This window comes from Pinus tabuliformis, chromosome 2_2 (assembly GCF_031772625.1).
Source record: "Pinus tabuliformis cultivar Carrire ecotype Pingquan chromosome 2_2, CPIR1, whole genome shotgun sequence".
In the NCBI taxonomy this organism is placed as follows: domain Eukaryota; kingdom Viridiplantae; phylum Streptophyta; class Pinopsida; order Pinales; family Pinaceae; genus Pinus; species Pinus tabuliformis.
The window spans coordinates 404,197,339-404,211,625 of NC_142300.1; the positions used below are offsets into that span (position 1 = coordinate 404,197,339).

General features: G+C 32.6%; 1 protein-coding gene across 1 annotated transcript; it reads left to right on the plus strand.

The window, feature by feature from the left end:
- Nucleotides 1-724: 724 nt before the first annotated feature.
- Nucleotides 725-5,531, plus strand: LOC149192986 (vacuolar protein-sorting-associated protein 33 homolog). The gene is made up of 6 exons (XM_089407172.1): nt 725-759; nt 855-894; nt 1,076-1,156; nt 2,620-2,817; nt 5,220-5,267; nt 5,367-5,531. The coding sequence occupies exons 3-6, from the start codon at nt 1,091-1,093 to the stop codon at nt 5,529-5,531; spliced, it is 477 nt and encodes a 158-aa protein (XP_089263298.1). The 5' UTR covers nt 725-759; nt 855-894; nt 1,076-1,090.
- The last annotated feature ends 8,756 nt before the right edge of the window (nt 5,532-14,287 follow it).

Consider the following 14,287-nt stretch of genomic DNA (forward strand, 5'->3'; position numbering starts at 1 on the left):
ACCAATAGAAACAATGTATATCTGCAGTTACAAGGAGTGTGGAGGGCCGCTAACATGCTGACATCAATATGACATATTCAGCGACAAGAAGTTCAAAAGGGAGATGATTATGGTATCAATAACAAACAATGGAATGAAATATGGGAAAAAATATGATGATTTATATAATAAACAAGGGAAGCTGCGAGGCAGCAAGTCCCTGCATAAAAAAGGCTATGGAGGACAGCAGAGAAGCAAATATTGGGAGTGCTTGCTCAGTTTATGTGTGTTACTCGGGAACCCTGTGTTACTCGGCAACCCGTGGTAAAGGATAAATAGCAATAAGAATTTTTGGTTGACTTGCAAATATATTTTCTTATGTTTTGATATCATAAACTCAAATTTGGTTTGTTGCAATATGGCTTTAAACTTTCACCTCTAATTTTACCGCAACCACTTTGTTTTACCCTGAGTCATTTTCTCTAGTTTTGCTGCATTGAAGCCAAGCGATAAGCTGGTTGATGTTTGGTCCGAGGAAGAAGTCGCAGTAACCGAGCTCATTTGGCCCAAAAACAGCGTAAGGAGAGTTCGCTGAGCGTTTTTAAACCTGTCAGTTGTGCAGAATCCCAACATGCCGGAGCTAGAAGAACGGGGTAGTTAATGCCACTATGAGAAACCCCAACCGTTGCCACTGTCGCTGACCTAGGAGTCGTCCAAATAAGAAGCAGAAGGCCGCAGCCCTAGCCTGGACAATGCCCCGATAAATCTATCATCCCTGAGGTAAGTACTATTGCCAAATTGCATGAACTTTGTCAATACTTTGCCCCTCCATTTAAAATATTCAGAGTGTTAAATTGTTGGATTCGCGTATCCAGGGAGAAATCTCAGAAGGAACTCGTGCACATTCTGACAACAGTGAGTAAAATTGCTTTTTACGATTTGACTTAGCGTTCGATTCGAATTGCTGGCGTCCGAATCTTTTCAGTAATGGTGTACATCATCAGTCATAGATATCCACTTCCAGCATTGCAAATAGGATATACGCATTATAATGTAAATCTCTTTCACATTGCTCTTTTAATTGTCGCGAGTGCAGATTCGTGGTAGGAAGATGCTTTTTCTGGACCCGAAACTTAGCGGGCCGCTAGCGCTGATTGCTCAAACATCTCTTTTGAAGGTAAGGAGGGATATTGTCAGTGTTGTCTTCTTTTCATTCTGCTGCTATTCAGACAAACCAGTCTATCTGTAAACCAAAGACTCACGTTACTAGAAACGAGAAAAGGAATAGGCAACAGCACTAGGAATGGGGGGCGGGGGGGTTCGGGCCCCCCTGCACTCTGCGACCTGTGCAAATAAGAGATAATTTAGTAAATCCAAATTCATCGAAGACCCAAAAGTTATCAATAACATGTAATTTTTCAATTCCATAAATTAGATGAATCAAATTACATTTGTAGTAAGCTGCCCCCGAAATTGGAATGATAAGGACTAAAGTGGAAGTCCGAAATATGAAAATGGACATTGAGATAGCTGTAATTCTGAATGCTGAAGCTGTAAACTAATGAGTTCTGCTTGGGAATAGCTTTTGCTGGCCACCATTAACAGTTCCCCACAAAAAAATCAGCTCAGTAAACTCCTTTTTTTCTCCTCATAAGAGGTAAATGACAAATTGAAACATGAGAGGGATTAAGTGTTTTTGGGTAGATATAATGGGTTTTGCAGTTGCACTATAAGATATCCTGTTGGGTGTACACAGTGTTGTTTCTTTTATCTCTTTGTTATTGTAAGTAATATTAACATTCCTGGTATCCCACGGAAGTAAGGTGGTGTGAAGAAGTCATTAGTTTCTATTTTCTCCACCTTATCATTCAGGAGTGTGTTCAGATTGATATTGTGACCACATTATGAAAGTCTCAGTGATAGTGACATTGCCAAGTCATTTGTGATGGTTTGTATTGACTCTGAAGAAGAGCAATTCAATTAAGCATTGGTCCTGCTTACTAATGGTGCTTGTGCAAAATTTTACAATAGGCCAAGGAGATTGTGTGCATCATTATTCATGACAGTAACACTCCTCAAGCTGAGACAAAAGATATACGCAAAACAAATATCCTCTAGAGAGAAGTTCTTATAGCTCTTGCAGTTTTCCATAGCACGAGCATGCTTTTGTTGCACCAGTCATATGCCTTGGCCCTTGACCAATAAGTGGAGCAAATGTGAGTAGAAGAAATGATTGAGGTGATTGCTGTATCCACTCTCTTTTATAGGAGTCAACAAGGTGGTTGTTGCTGGTCACAGTTACCATGAACTACAATCACGATGATTGAGGTGATTGTTGGCATCAACAGCCTTGTTTAGTTTTGTTCTCCCAATCAGGTTTCACTCATGCTGGTCACCCTTTTGAATTTGCCATATAATGTCCTATGAGATTGAAAGTGTCTCTTAACTGATAACTTGCTGTGCTTTGCTTTAACCTCATTGAAAGTCTTATTGCAAAAGTTCTATGAATTGTAAGAAGTTTGACTGGTTTATGGATTTTCTTAAAAGAACTGCATGACCTAGAACTTATCTTTTGCAATTAAGCTTAGCTTAAACTTGCTGTTGGGCACTATCTTATAGCTATGTGTTTGTGGAATGCAGGAGCATGGGGTGGAAAACTTGCGCCATCTTTCGGCTGATCCTATTCAGAATGATTGTAAAAGTATAATGTACCTTGTTCGGCCTCAAGTTAATTTTATGAAGATGATTTCGTCACATATTCAGCACGATACTAAGCAAAATCTTCAAAGAGAATATAGTGTGATCTTTGTTCCACGCGGCACTATTGTTTGTGAGAAGGTGGGCCATTTCATCTTTCCTTTTGTTCTAATGGAGAGGTGTTATTACAAAAATTGAATTGTTTATTCCCAAGTTACATGACACAGATACAAGATACCCATGTTTGATATGAGGTATGTAGACCCCCTAAAAGAGGATATATGTATACACAATTTACAATTTTTATAGAAATGAAATATAGTTAACAATGAGACAAAAGAATTACATCAAATGATTAGGGACTTAATAATAGAATTATAAATTCAATTTTACATCAAATGATTAGGGACTTAATAATAGAATTATAAATTCAATTTTAAATCATAGGTCGTACATATCAATATAGACGATCAAACCATAAAACTCGCTAGTCAGAAGTTCAAGTTGATCGAAAGATTATTAAAGGTCTTATTTTTTAAGCTAAGAGGGAAGACCATAAGTCATTTTTTTTTAAACCTATGATACCAAAGCGTTACGGGCATCGAGGCAAGCGCGCGTCAAGATTCAATTGCTCCAACACACAAATATTGCCTTTTGCATGCATTTACCACTAGGCCAGAGTAATCGCAAATACGTGTTATTGTGGTCGAATAGCTCAGTTCAGAGGAAATGGCTTACAGCTGCTGAATTGAGTCCTTCCAGTTCGTCCTTCGTGCATGATCTGAACAGTCAACAACAGTCAGGTGACGGTAATGTTCTCGATATACATCCAAGTGATTCTGTTTAACTGGACTCTTGCTCTGATAGCACAGTTTCGGTTGTTGAGATTAGTGAATGTTGTCTGTTTAAAGTTGATGCTATTTTCTTTCATGCCCAATCGAGTTGGTGCTTGGATGAGCTCAAGCTCATGATGGAGGGTTTCGATTCGTTTCATGAGATGTGAATCTGATCATATATATATATATATATATATATATATATATATATATATATATATATATACGTTTATTTGACTGTAATTGCAGTTAATGTGAACGGGTTCCCGTGTACGGATGCAAGCATGGTTACTGCAGATGACTTCATGTTTAGGGGCCTAGATATTGCAGAGGATACAGGTAACATGATGGGATCCAACGTCACTCCAGCCAATGTAATGCAGATACCAGGCTTAAACACCTTGGGAATCTCCATGGCTCGGATTGATTTCGCTGCTCCTCTCTGCCTTAATCCCCCTCACACTCATCCGCGGGCCACAGAAATCTTGGTCGTCATGGAGGGTACTCTCTCAGTCGGCTTTATCACCACTGCCCATAAATTGTTCAGCAAAACGCGCCCATAAATTGTTCAGCAAAACGCTTGAGAACGGAGACGTGTTTGTGTTCCCCAAAGGTCTGGTGCACTTTCGTGAAGTCTGCTGAGCTTCGATGGGGCAGAAGAGATGAGTGTATGCTGAAGCCCTACACACAGTTGCTGAAGGCCACCTTAACATTGACGAGCGATTACAGATGAAAACAAGAAGGTGCAATTCCAAATCCAATTCGAAGAGAAAGGTGGAAAAGGTAGAGTTTTCTCCTAATATTCTTTTTTTTAATATGTGCAAAATAATATGTGGTTGAAAGCAAAATTCATTAGGATAATGCATTTCATGGAAGGGATACAGTTAATTGAGATTAAGGAAATACATGATGAGCATCATATGTCAGAATAATATTATTACCGAAATGCTCTTATCTGGATATAAGAAGGAAAAATATAGAGTGAGGAAGTATAGAATTCCATTATTACAATAAACTAGAGTTCTGATGTGATAATAAACTAGAGTTCTGATGCGATAATGCCTCGTATGTTGGCCTGAGATTAATAAGAAAGAGAAGTCGTCATAGCACTAACGATTTGTTCGTATGGGAATTGTGTATGTTAAGGTCATAATCTAGTGCTTTGGATGAATATACTTACGGCTGGAGATATGAACTATAATCGATCTGTTATGTCACTACAGTTTGGCTTATCTAGACTTTTCTAGTTGAACTCTTCCATTAGAATACTACAGAGGAATAAATTGTAGAAACTTCTTGTACTACAAAAGATATAGAGAATATGATATTCTGAATAGTTGAATTTAATAGTTGAATTTATTAATTGATTATTAAGTTATTGAGTGAAAATCAGATTATGGGAAATTCGTTATCCTTTTAAATCATGAATATAGACTTATTAGGCATGTGAGGAAATACAATTTATCTGGTTAAGTAACAGAGGATTACTGTTTGCACTTAAAAGTAGAACTGTACCCTAAGACTGCAGACTTACAGAGTAAATATTGTTGTGGGTGAAGCCATTATTGTAAATAGAGTACAGAAGGGAGGATAATCCTAGAAATAAATGTCATCATCCCATATTTTCTATGCGGAAAAGTTAATTCTATGAACCTGGTAAAATTCAACGACACCGATAAGTTTTATACCTTGTCTTCTGTGGTGCAGGTGCAGATGCAGGTGAAAGGAGCCGCACAACTTCATTCTCCAAACCTGGTATAGGAACCAGCGCTCTCTCCATTTCTGCCACTCCTCCGTTTCCCCCACCACCGCAATTGCATGCTTCGCGGAGGTTTTTAGAATGAATTTATCCAGTTTTCTGAAGGTCATAACTTCAATGGATCAAGACACTTGGAAAAAGCCATAGCAGTTGTCGAAGCCATAGCAGTTGTCCACGAAGCCGTGGCAGCTGTACATGCAGAGACAGCGAGATGCTTGTTCTCAGTATATACTAAAGAAATATACATGATTGACATTTGATTTTTTGATTTAATGCTAGCATTACTTGCAAGTTAAATTTTTAAATTTCTAAATGTGAAGCGCAAATATGATATAACCGTATGTTTTAGCCTCCCCGCCTCGGGAAGAGGCTAAATAAGACGATCAAATGGATTGCAAATGGATTGTTGTTCAAAAGTTTGGTTATTCGTCATAGTAGCTACTTATTCGGGATGATAAGCAGCTCAATTTAATGCTAAAAACGACAATTCCGATTCCTATAGTCCCTGGCCATTGCCAGATGGCAGGGACTAATAAGGTCGGATAGCTAGGTTCTTTCCGGCTTAGTTTACTTCAAACGGTTGAATTTTGAAAGGCGTAAACAATGTGGTCTATTATTTAGAAATTTACAATACATCATTTATGTTTATAATATATTAGGTTTATAATAGTTAAAGAGTAGCCAATAATAACATAAATGGTGGGAAGTGGATAACATTATTATTTAAATGGAAAAGTTTTAATGTTATTTTGCATTGGAATTTTGCCAATTAAAACTGCAAACAAAAAATATATGTATACTATTTTTCATCAATTTCTATTTTTAATCTGAATATGCTAATCATAATTATCACAAATATATTTATATCTGTTAACTCTGTGACACCAAATCCACTCTTTTGAGCTTTGCATCAAACGAGAATGACACCAAATCCACTCTTTTGAGCTTTGCATCAAACGAGAATGACCATGGTTAAGGTGGACATATAGATTTGAATACATGGTCATATTGCCTTCATTCATCAATCTGTAATAGGGGTGCACCATTGGAATGTCAAATCATGAATTTATGTACTTGTGATTTGTTGACATCAAATTCACATTGTAGACATCATTAAAACATGCTGAAAAATAACAGTTGAACCCATTACATTTAAAATAATTAAATGTACAAATTTAATCATTTCAAAATAACACTTGAATCAATTATATTTAAAATAATTAAGTTTACATGTCATGAGAACATAAAAATAAAAACCAATTTGTAATGTTAAACCATAAAAAAAAATGTAATTTATTTTAGTTAATGACAGTCCTCTACAATAATAAATTTGTTTAGAAATGTTATCCATAAATGGAGAGACATTCATTGAATTTTTCAATGACATTTTCCTTTAAAAATTGAATAAATAAATAAATCATATAACATCATATTAATATAAATAAAACGTTAAAAATAATTTAAATAAAATGATAATATATAAGTTGTAAATAAATCATTTTTAAAAGTGTAAATAAATTGCTAATATATATGTGAAATTATTAAAAAAATATTTTTATTATTTTATTTTATTTTTTAATTATTAATTAAATTAATAATAAATATTTACATTTTAATATTATTTATTTATTTGTAATTATTATTTATATTTAAAGAAAAATTAATACTAATTTTGATCCGTTAATTCAATTTGATTAATTAAAATATAATAATTAAGTTAATTCAATTTGATTAATTAAAATATAATAATTTAGAAATAAAAATAAAAATTATTTTTATGAAAATCATTTTATTATAGAAAAATATTATATAATATTAAAACATATAATAATATAAACTAGCAATTGTCCCAAAAGGTACAAATAGAGGCCGATAGGATTATTAAATTAGAATTGTTGAATTTCTCTAGAAGAGATGTTGGTTCAAGTGAATTATTAGGCAGTATAAGAGGACCCCGAGTTTAAATTTACCTTAAGTTAAAAAAACGAATAAAGTCAACACGTTCACAACCTCTGGCTTTGTAGCATGAAGAGCATTTCAACAAATTTTAAGAATTAAATAAGGTGAGACTGAATAATCTGAACAATGCCATGAAATGGAATGGAATGCAAATGAAGACTCGGCCGTATTGCCGTGTAAAGCCTTACCCTTTACTTCTTTACAGACTTGAGCTTCACCGCAAGAAATACGAGTAGGAGCAAATTCTTCACCCTCTGCTTTCACATCATCGTCCTGTAGCAAACAGAGCTCTTTCATTTAACATCAAACATGTGAACCCAGCAGCACCAGCATTATCGTCTTTCTTTTGCCAGAAGGAAGATAGTGAAACGAGATATTCACAGCTCAAAATACTGAAATAAGCAGGGACGACAATAAATTTAAATCTTTTATCAGCATAAAATTAGAGAATGTTGAAGAGTCAGATGGAGTAAACATGTTGACAACCTCTGGGTTTCCGAAATGTAGGGCGTTTCAAGAAGTTTTCACAAACTAAATTATGGCAAGACTGAATAAACTGGACAATGCCATGAAATAGAATGGAATGCAAAAGAAGACTCAGTCGTATTGCCCTAAAAAGCCTTACCCTTTACTTGTTTAGAGTTTCTCCGCATGAGATATGAGTGGCAAAAAATTATTCACCCTTGGCTTTCATGTTTACGTCCTATATCTGATAGAGCTCATGCATATAAAATCATATATGTGAAACCCCAACAGCACCAACATTACTGTTTTCCGGAAGAAAGATGGTGAAAGCGAGATATTCCTAGCTGAAGACAGGTATGCCCCCTGCGCAACTCGAAGTACTGAAATAAGCAGGGATGGCAATTAATTTACTTCTGTTTTTAGCATGAAACACACTGACAACCTCTGGGCTTCTCAAAGCGAATGCATTTCAAGGAATTTTTACGAATTAAATTAATATAACACTCAATAATGTGAACAATGCCCTGAAATGGAACGGAATCCAAACGAAGACTTCTTATTGCCATGAAAAGCCTTACCCTTTACTTATGTCCCTTTACCTCTTTACAGACTTGAGCTTTCCTATAGGAAATAGGATTAGAAGAAGCATTCACCCTCTGCTTTCACATCAATGTCCTCTAGCAAATAGAACTCATGTATACAACATGAAATATGCGAAAACCCAACAGCTCCAGTGGTTGTAGTCGATCTCTGATCGAATACCGAGAAGTTTTGAAGCCTCGACGCCCCCCTCTTGCAGGTTGCAGCTTCTTCAAATCCACTGACAATGAACGGGACTGCAATGCTCTAATAATAATAGCGGGCATGCATACAACCCAGCCCGTAAACGGAAACAATACTGGGTAATAATAGAAAGCTTCCCTTAACTTAAAAAATCTTCGAGCTTTATCCATTTGTAGTTGGCTTTTGACAGCCTCACGCTTAGAAATCAATCATCCCTGTAATGTGTAACAACTGCCTGTAAACTCGGCAATGCTTAAAATATGGGCTACTAAAATGCTCTTATAAGCTCACACTCTTTTGAAATTGATTACCGATAAATTAACCACAACAATCAAAATAAACAGATCTAAACCAACGAATATGATGATACGGGCGTGGCTTAAACCCTCGAACCGCCAAAATCATGGAATGTAATAATTATAAGAATTTACATCTCTTTTTAGAGTAAAATTACCTTAAGTTAAAAAAAATGGATAAAGTCCAATCAATCATTCAAATAAATCAAATCAATAAATTTCCCAAATTAAATCCCAACTAATGAAAATTACTTGGGAATATATATGTATAACTCAACAAAAAATATATATTTATATTGAGTTGTCCAGAGCATTTCCATTCTTGTTATTTCAAAGGGAAAGTACTGGGGGTAAGGTTATTTTGGCATATCTCTGTTTGGCTAGTGAGATAGTAATTTATTTCGACTTTTGTAAACACAGTTCTAAATACTGTGATTTTGGTGATTATCTTCCCCATCACATTTAATGGGAAAAAGTTATTTAGTGGTGCTAAAGTAACTTAATAATCCTACTCTTCCAAAATTAGACAATACGAAAGGGCTGACATCATTGCCAAGCATAATAGAGTTCAATTTAAATTTGTATAGGGCCCCATGGCTGCACAATAACATAATACTCAGACCAAAACTCTTACAGCGGTAATGGATGTAAACAAATTAATATACCATAAACCTTACCTCGAGTTCGATTCACACCAATGCCATACAAAACCACTAGAAGTCATAAAAAGATCATAGCTACAAAATAAAGAATTTAAAAAGGATAAGTTAAAAACCTGAATGTTAGTCATATCCATAACTCTCCAGAGCATGTTGGGACGGGCATGAAGGTGCTTTTGAAGCATATTCCCGATGACCACTTTAGAGAAGGCAATATTTGTTATGCGCTTAAACCCTGCATCATATAGCTTCTCTGATAGCTCTGAATTCCCACAGCATTGAACCAGGATATCCACCAATTTTTCTTCTGAGGGAACGAGGCCGCAGTGTTCAGCAATGGGCTTCACAAGATTCCTCCAATCGCCATACCATTCGAAGGGCTCGTCTGAGCGGAGTTTGAAAAATTCATCCTAGTTTTCTCGACTGGTGAAGTCTTGCAAGGTCCCGAGGAGTGCATCATATAGCTTCTCCAATAGCTCTGAGTTCCCACAGCCCGGAACCAAGATATCCACTGGTTTTTCTTCCGAGGGAACGAGGCCGCAGTGTTCAGCTAGGGGCTTCTCAAGATTCCTCCAGTTGCCATACCATTCGAAGGCCTCGTCTGAGCGGAGTTGAAAAATTCTTCCCAGTTTTCTCGACTGGTGAAGTCTTGCAAGGCCCCGAGGAGTTTCTCTTCAACTTTCCTGCTCTTCATGCTGAAAATTCCATCTTTCCTGCTCTTCATGGACTTTCCTATCTCCATTGGGTCCAGATAGGAAAGGAAAGTGCATGGCGTAACCCACAATGCGATCATTATAGGCAAATGGGCAGTTGTACACATGCGGATGTGGCCACTAAGAGAAACGTTGCGAAAAAGATTGATAACAGAGAAAAGCGGCCATAGAATAGAGAACATGCAAGTGATCCTTTCTAAAAATAAAAAATATACTAATAAGGAGAATAAAAAATATACTAATGAGATCATTAGCAGGGGACTCTTTCTAAAAATAAAAATTACAAAAAGCTAAAAGCCTAACGGTTTCAAGCGGCCATAGAATAGAGAACATGCAAGTGATCCTTTTTAAAAATAAAAAATATACTAATAAGGAGAATAAAAAATATACTAATGAGATCGTTAGCAGGTGACTCTTTCTAAAAATAAAAATTACGAAAAGCTAAAAGCCTAACGGTTTCAAGCGGATTTGAAAAAGTTAAAAAACCTGCATATAATCTGGTTGTTAAATATGGTAAGAGGAGGGACTCTTGAATCAATGGTTGAAAGTGTCTTACCTGATCGAACGGATCAGGGTAAAAGTGTTGATGAAAAGTTGATGCATAGGAAAGGCTTATCGGCCTAAAAATAATATTATATATCAATATAGGTTTTAAACAAAACATTTAAATAAAGAATTTGGATGGCCCGTTCTTGCACGGAACAGTCACATTACTGCTGTCACTTTAACCTCTCATTTATTATTTCATGTATTTGTAGTTTATGTTTTACCGTACGCAATCATGATTATATAATAAGAAAGTTACCCATCATATTTCAAATAAATAAAATTTAAATAACAAAAGATAATTTATTTTTTTTCATAATATTGACCTTATCCCATGATATTAAATTTTTAGTTTAAGTAGTAAATAATACCCAATTGATCAATGACATGCAGGGATGATAATGGACAATTACACGAGAGAGATGTGTTCGATTAATATAATAATTAGTTGATAAATATTTAAATATAATAATTTTTTTTCCTTGATTTATGATTTATGGGGATTTGAATCACAGTGACTAAGATAACAATTATTTATTTAATAATATGGAAAAATTTCAATTGATTTTATAGTGTATTTAATAAAATAATTATAAAATTGGATTTATTATTAATATAAAATGATTCATTAAAATTAATACGTAGTATTATTTTTAAGAGTAGAATTAATGTTTAATCAACATAGATTTATGTTAACATTATATTGATAAGTATTAAGAGGAATCAAATTTTTTGAAATTCAAATTTCTTTTAGAGTGTTAAATATGAAGAAATGTTTACACCTCTTGATCCCTCTTAGCACTTCTTTGTATGTAGTTTACATGAATAGATGCTAGTCACATACATGCACAAAAAAACGTATCAAATCCATATTGGGTATAGAAGGATTTACACATCTCCTACATTTTGAGTCAGACACTAATAAATGTTTTAACCATAAGAATAATTCTATTTTCATTTTCTTTGAATAATTTATACATATTTATTTATAATCCACATTATCCACATTAAATTATTTTCTTTTTGTTATTAATAGAACTCTCTCTCTCTCTCTATCTATCTCTATATATATATATATATATATATATATCGCTAGAAGAATCAATAAATATGCCACTTTCATACTTGTGTGACATGGCATCGATTTTGACCACTACTTCTATAACCTCTAGGTGTCTATGCATGCCACTTCTACATAACCCCTAGTTGTCTATGTATGTCCCTTTTTCCCCCTAGGTGTCCATGCATGCCACTTCTGCATAACCCCTAGTTGCCTATGTATGCCCTTTTCACAAACATAGGTCAGTTTCATACTTTTGTGACATGGCATCGATTTTTCCCACTACCTTTATAACCCCTAAGTGCCTATGCATGCCAGTTTTGCATAACCCGTAGTTGCCTATGTATGCCCCTTTCGCAAACACAGGAAAGTCGAGGGATATGAACCTTGAATCTCACGGTACATAAAAATTACGTTTCATGGCACCTAGAAATCAAGAAACTCCCTCTATATATATATATATATAATGTGACATGTCAACTTCATATTATTCATATAAAAATTTGCAAATCCCTCTCTTGCATTTAATTAGGAAGCACATGTCAATAGAATAAGAAATATATTTCTTTAACCCACATTGAAATTGTTTTAGTTATTAGTAATTTTTTAAGGTCACATATAAGCTCCATTAAGATATTTTTTAAATTATATATATATATATATATATCACATCCCAATTGAACATTCATACTACAATTTAAAATCAATATTACTTTTAGACAATAAGTGTCAACTCCATATTGAGTAGTGGAAAAATTATACATTTTAATTTTCGTCAATATTGAAAGTTTTCTTGTAATTTGTTAATAAAAAGTATTATTTTATTATTTTTAAATTATAGGAGAATGTCTTAGTTCAACAAAAATATTTGTTTATTTTCAAAATATCACTTTGGTGATGGATAATGTTAAAATGAAATTGAAGGAGTTATATAAATTAATTGGCTAGTAAATATTGCAAGGCATTCACCCATAGAAAACTAAGATCAAAATTTGATAAAAAAGAAAAAAGAAAAAAAAAACTAAAACTTTATTTTAAATTATTATTATTTATTTAAAAATAATTAATATATAAATTAAACATATATGACAAGAAAAATATAGGAAAAAAATAATAAACAAATAGAATTTGATACTTTATATTTTTCTTAATTAAGATATATATCAAAACTTTATATTTTAAGATATATATCAAAACTTTATATCAAAACTTTATATTTTAAGATACTTTATATTTTAAGATATATATCAAAACTTTATATTTTAAGATACTTTATATTTTAAGATATATATCAAAACTTTATATCTAAACATTGCTTAAAATATTCCTTAAATATTACATCTTAGTCACTTATCAAATAATTATTATTAATTAAATTAAAATTTTAAAGATATATATCAAAACTTTATATTTTAAGATATATATCAAAACTTTATATCAAAACTTTATATTTTAAGATACTTTATATTTTAAGATATATATCAAAACTTTATATTTTAAGATACTTTATATTTTAAGATATATATCAAAACTTTATATCTAAACATTGCTTAAAATATTCCTTAAATATTACATCTTAGTCACTTATCAAATAATTATTATTAATTAAATTAAAATTTTAAAAAATCTATTCTAAAATATACATTTTAATAAGAATAATTATTAAAAAAATAATGTATAATTTTATTAAAAAAAATTTTAATTTATATTAAAAAAATATTATTATTATTTTTTAATTGATTAATATAAATATTATTTTATTATTAATAAATATAATATTTATTTTTATTTTTATTTTTAAAATTAAATTAAATGAACCTAAGTCAAAAGAGGAAATGTATATAAAATGCTATGCATACCTTTATTGGATATTTTTTTTTTAAATAAAATTTAATATAAATTATTATTTCATGCGAAAATTGTTGCCATTCAAATAAGTTTATACTAGAGAAACTTTTGAAAATTTGTAATTTTGGTCTCCAATTGGTTCTTATTCGCTACGTGTTTGTTTGTTTAATATACATATATGGATTATTATTGACTGAGTGCGTGTTTATTTAATATATAAGAATTGGGTTTTTAATATATTCGGATTTAATATATAAAATTTTATAATATATTGAATTTTAATATTAAGATTTATAATATTAAGTTAAAAGTATAATTTATTATATATTTTATAACTGTTTTGTTTGGTAGGATTATATATTTATCATGTTTAAATATATAATTTTGATTAGAGAAAAATTGAATTAGTAATTTTACATCAAAAAGTTCTTTAATAGACCACCACATTACCCTTTATCCAAAACCCATAAAACATACATTTAATAATTATTAAATATATACCTATTAATCTATATCAACCATTTGTTCTGGTTGTATATCAATCACTAGTTCCAATTTTATTTTGGTCCTGTAAATCAGGATACTTGCATTAATCCACAACACAGGGAATAGACAACAAGCAAACAAGAATTGTAAAGAAATCGTTACAACAATCAGTCCTGAATTGGACCACTGTGAAGTTTTTAG

Excerpts from the sequence above, each read along its gene's own strand:
- LOC149192986 (XM_089407172.1), top strand. The coding sequence starts at position 1,091 with ATGCTTTTTCTGGACCCGAAACTTAGCGGGCCGCTAGCGCTGATTGCT. Across the intron at positions 2,818-5,219 it reads GCACTATTGTTTGTGAGAAG|GTGCAGATGCAGGTGAAAGG; the intron begins GTGGGCCATTTC and ends TCTGTGGTGCAG. Across the intron at positions 5,268-5,366 it reads AACTTCATTCTCCAAACCTG|TTTTCTGAAGGTCATAACTT; the intron begins GTATAGGAACCA and ends GAATTTATCCAG.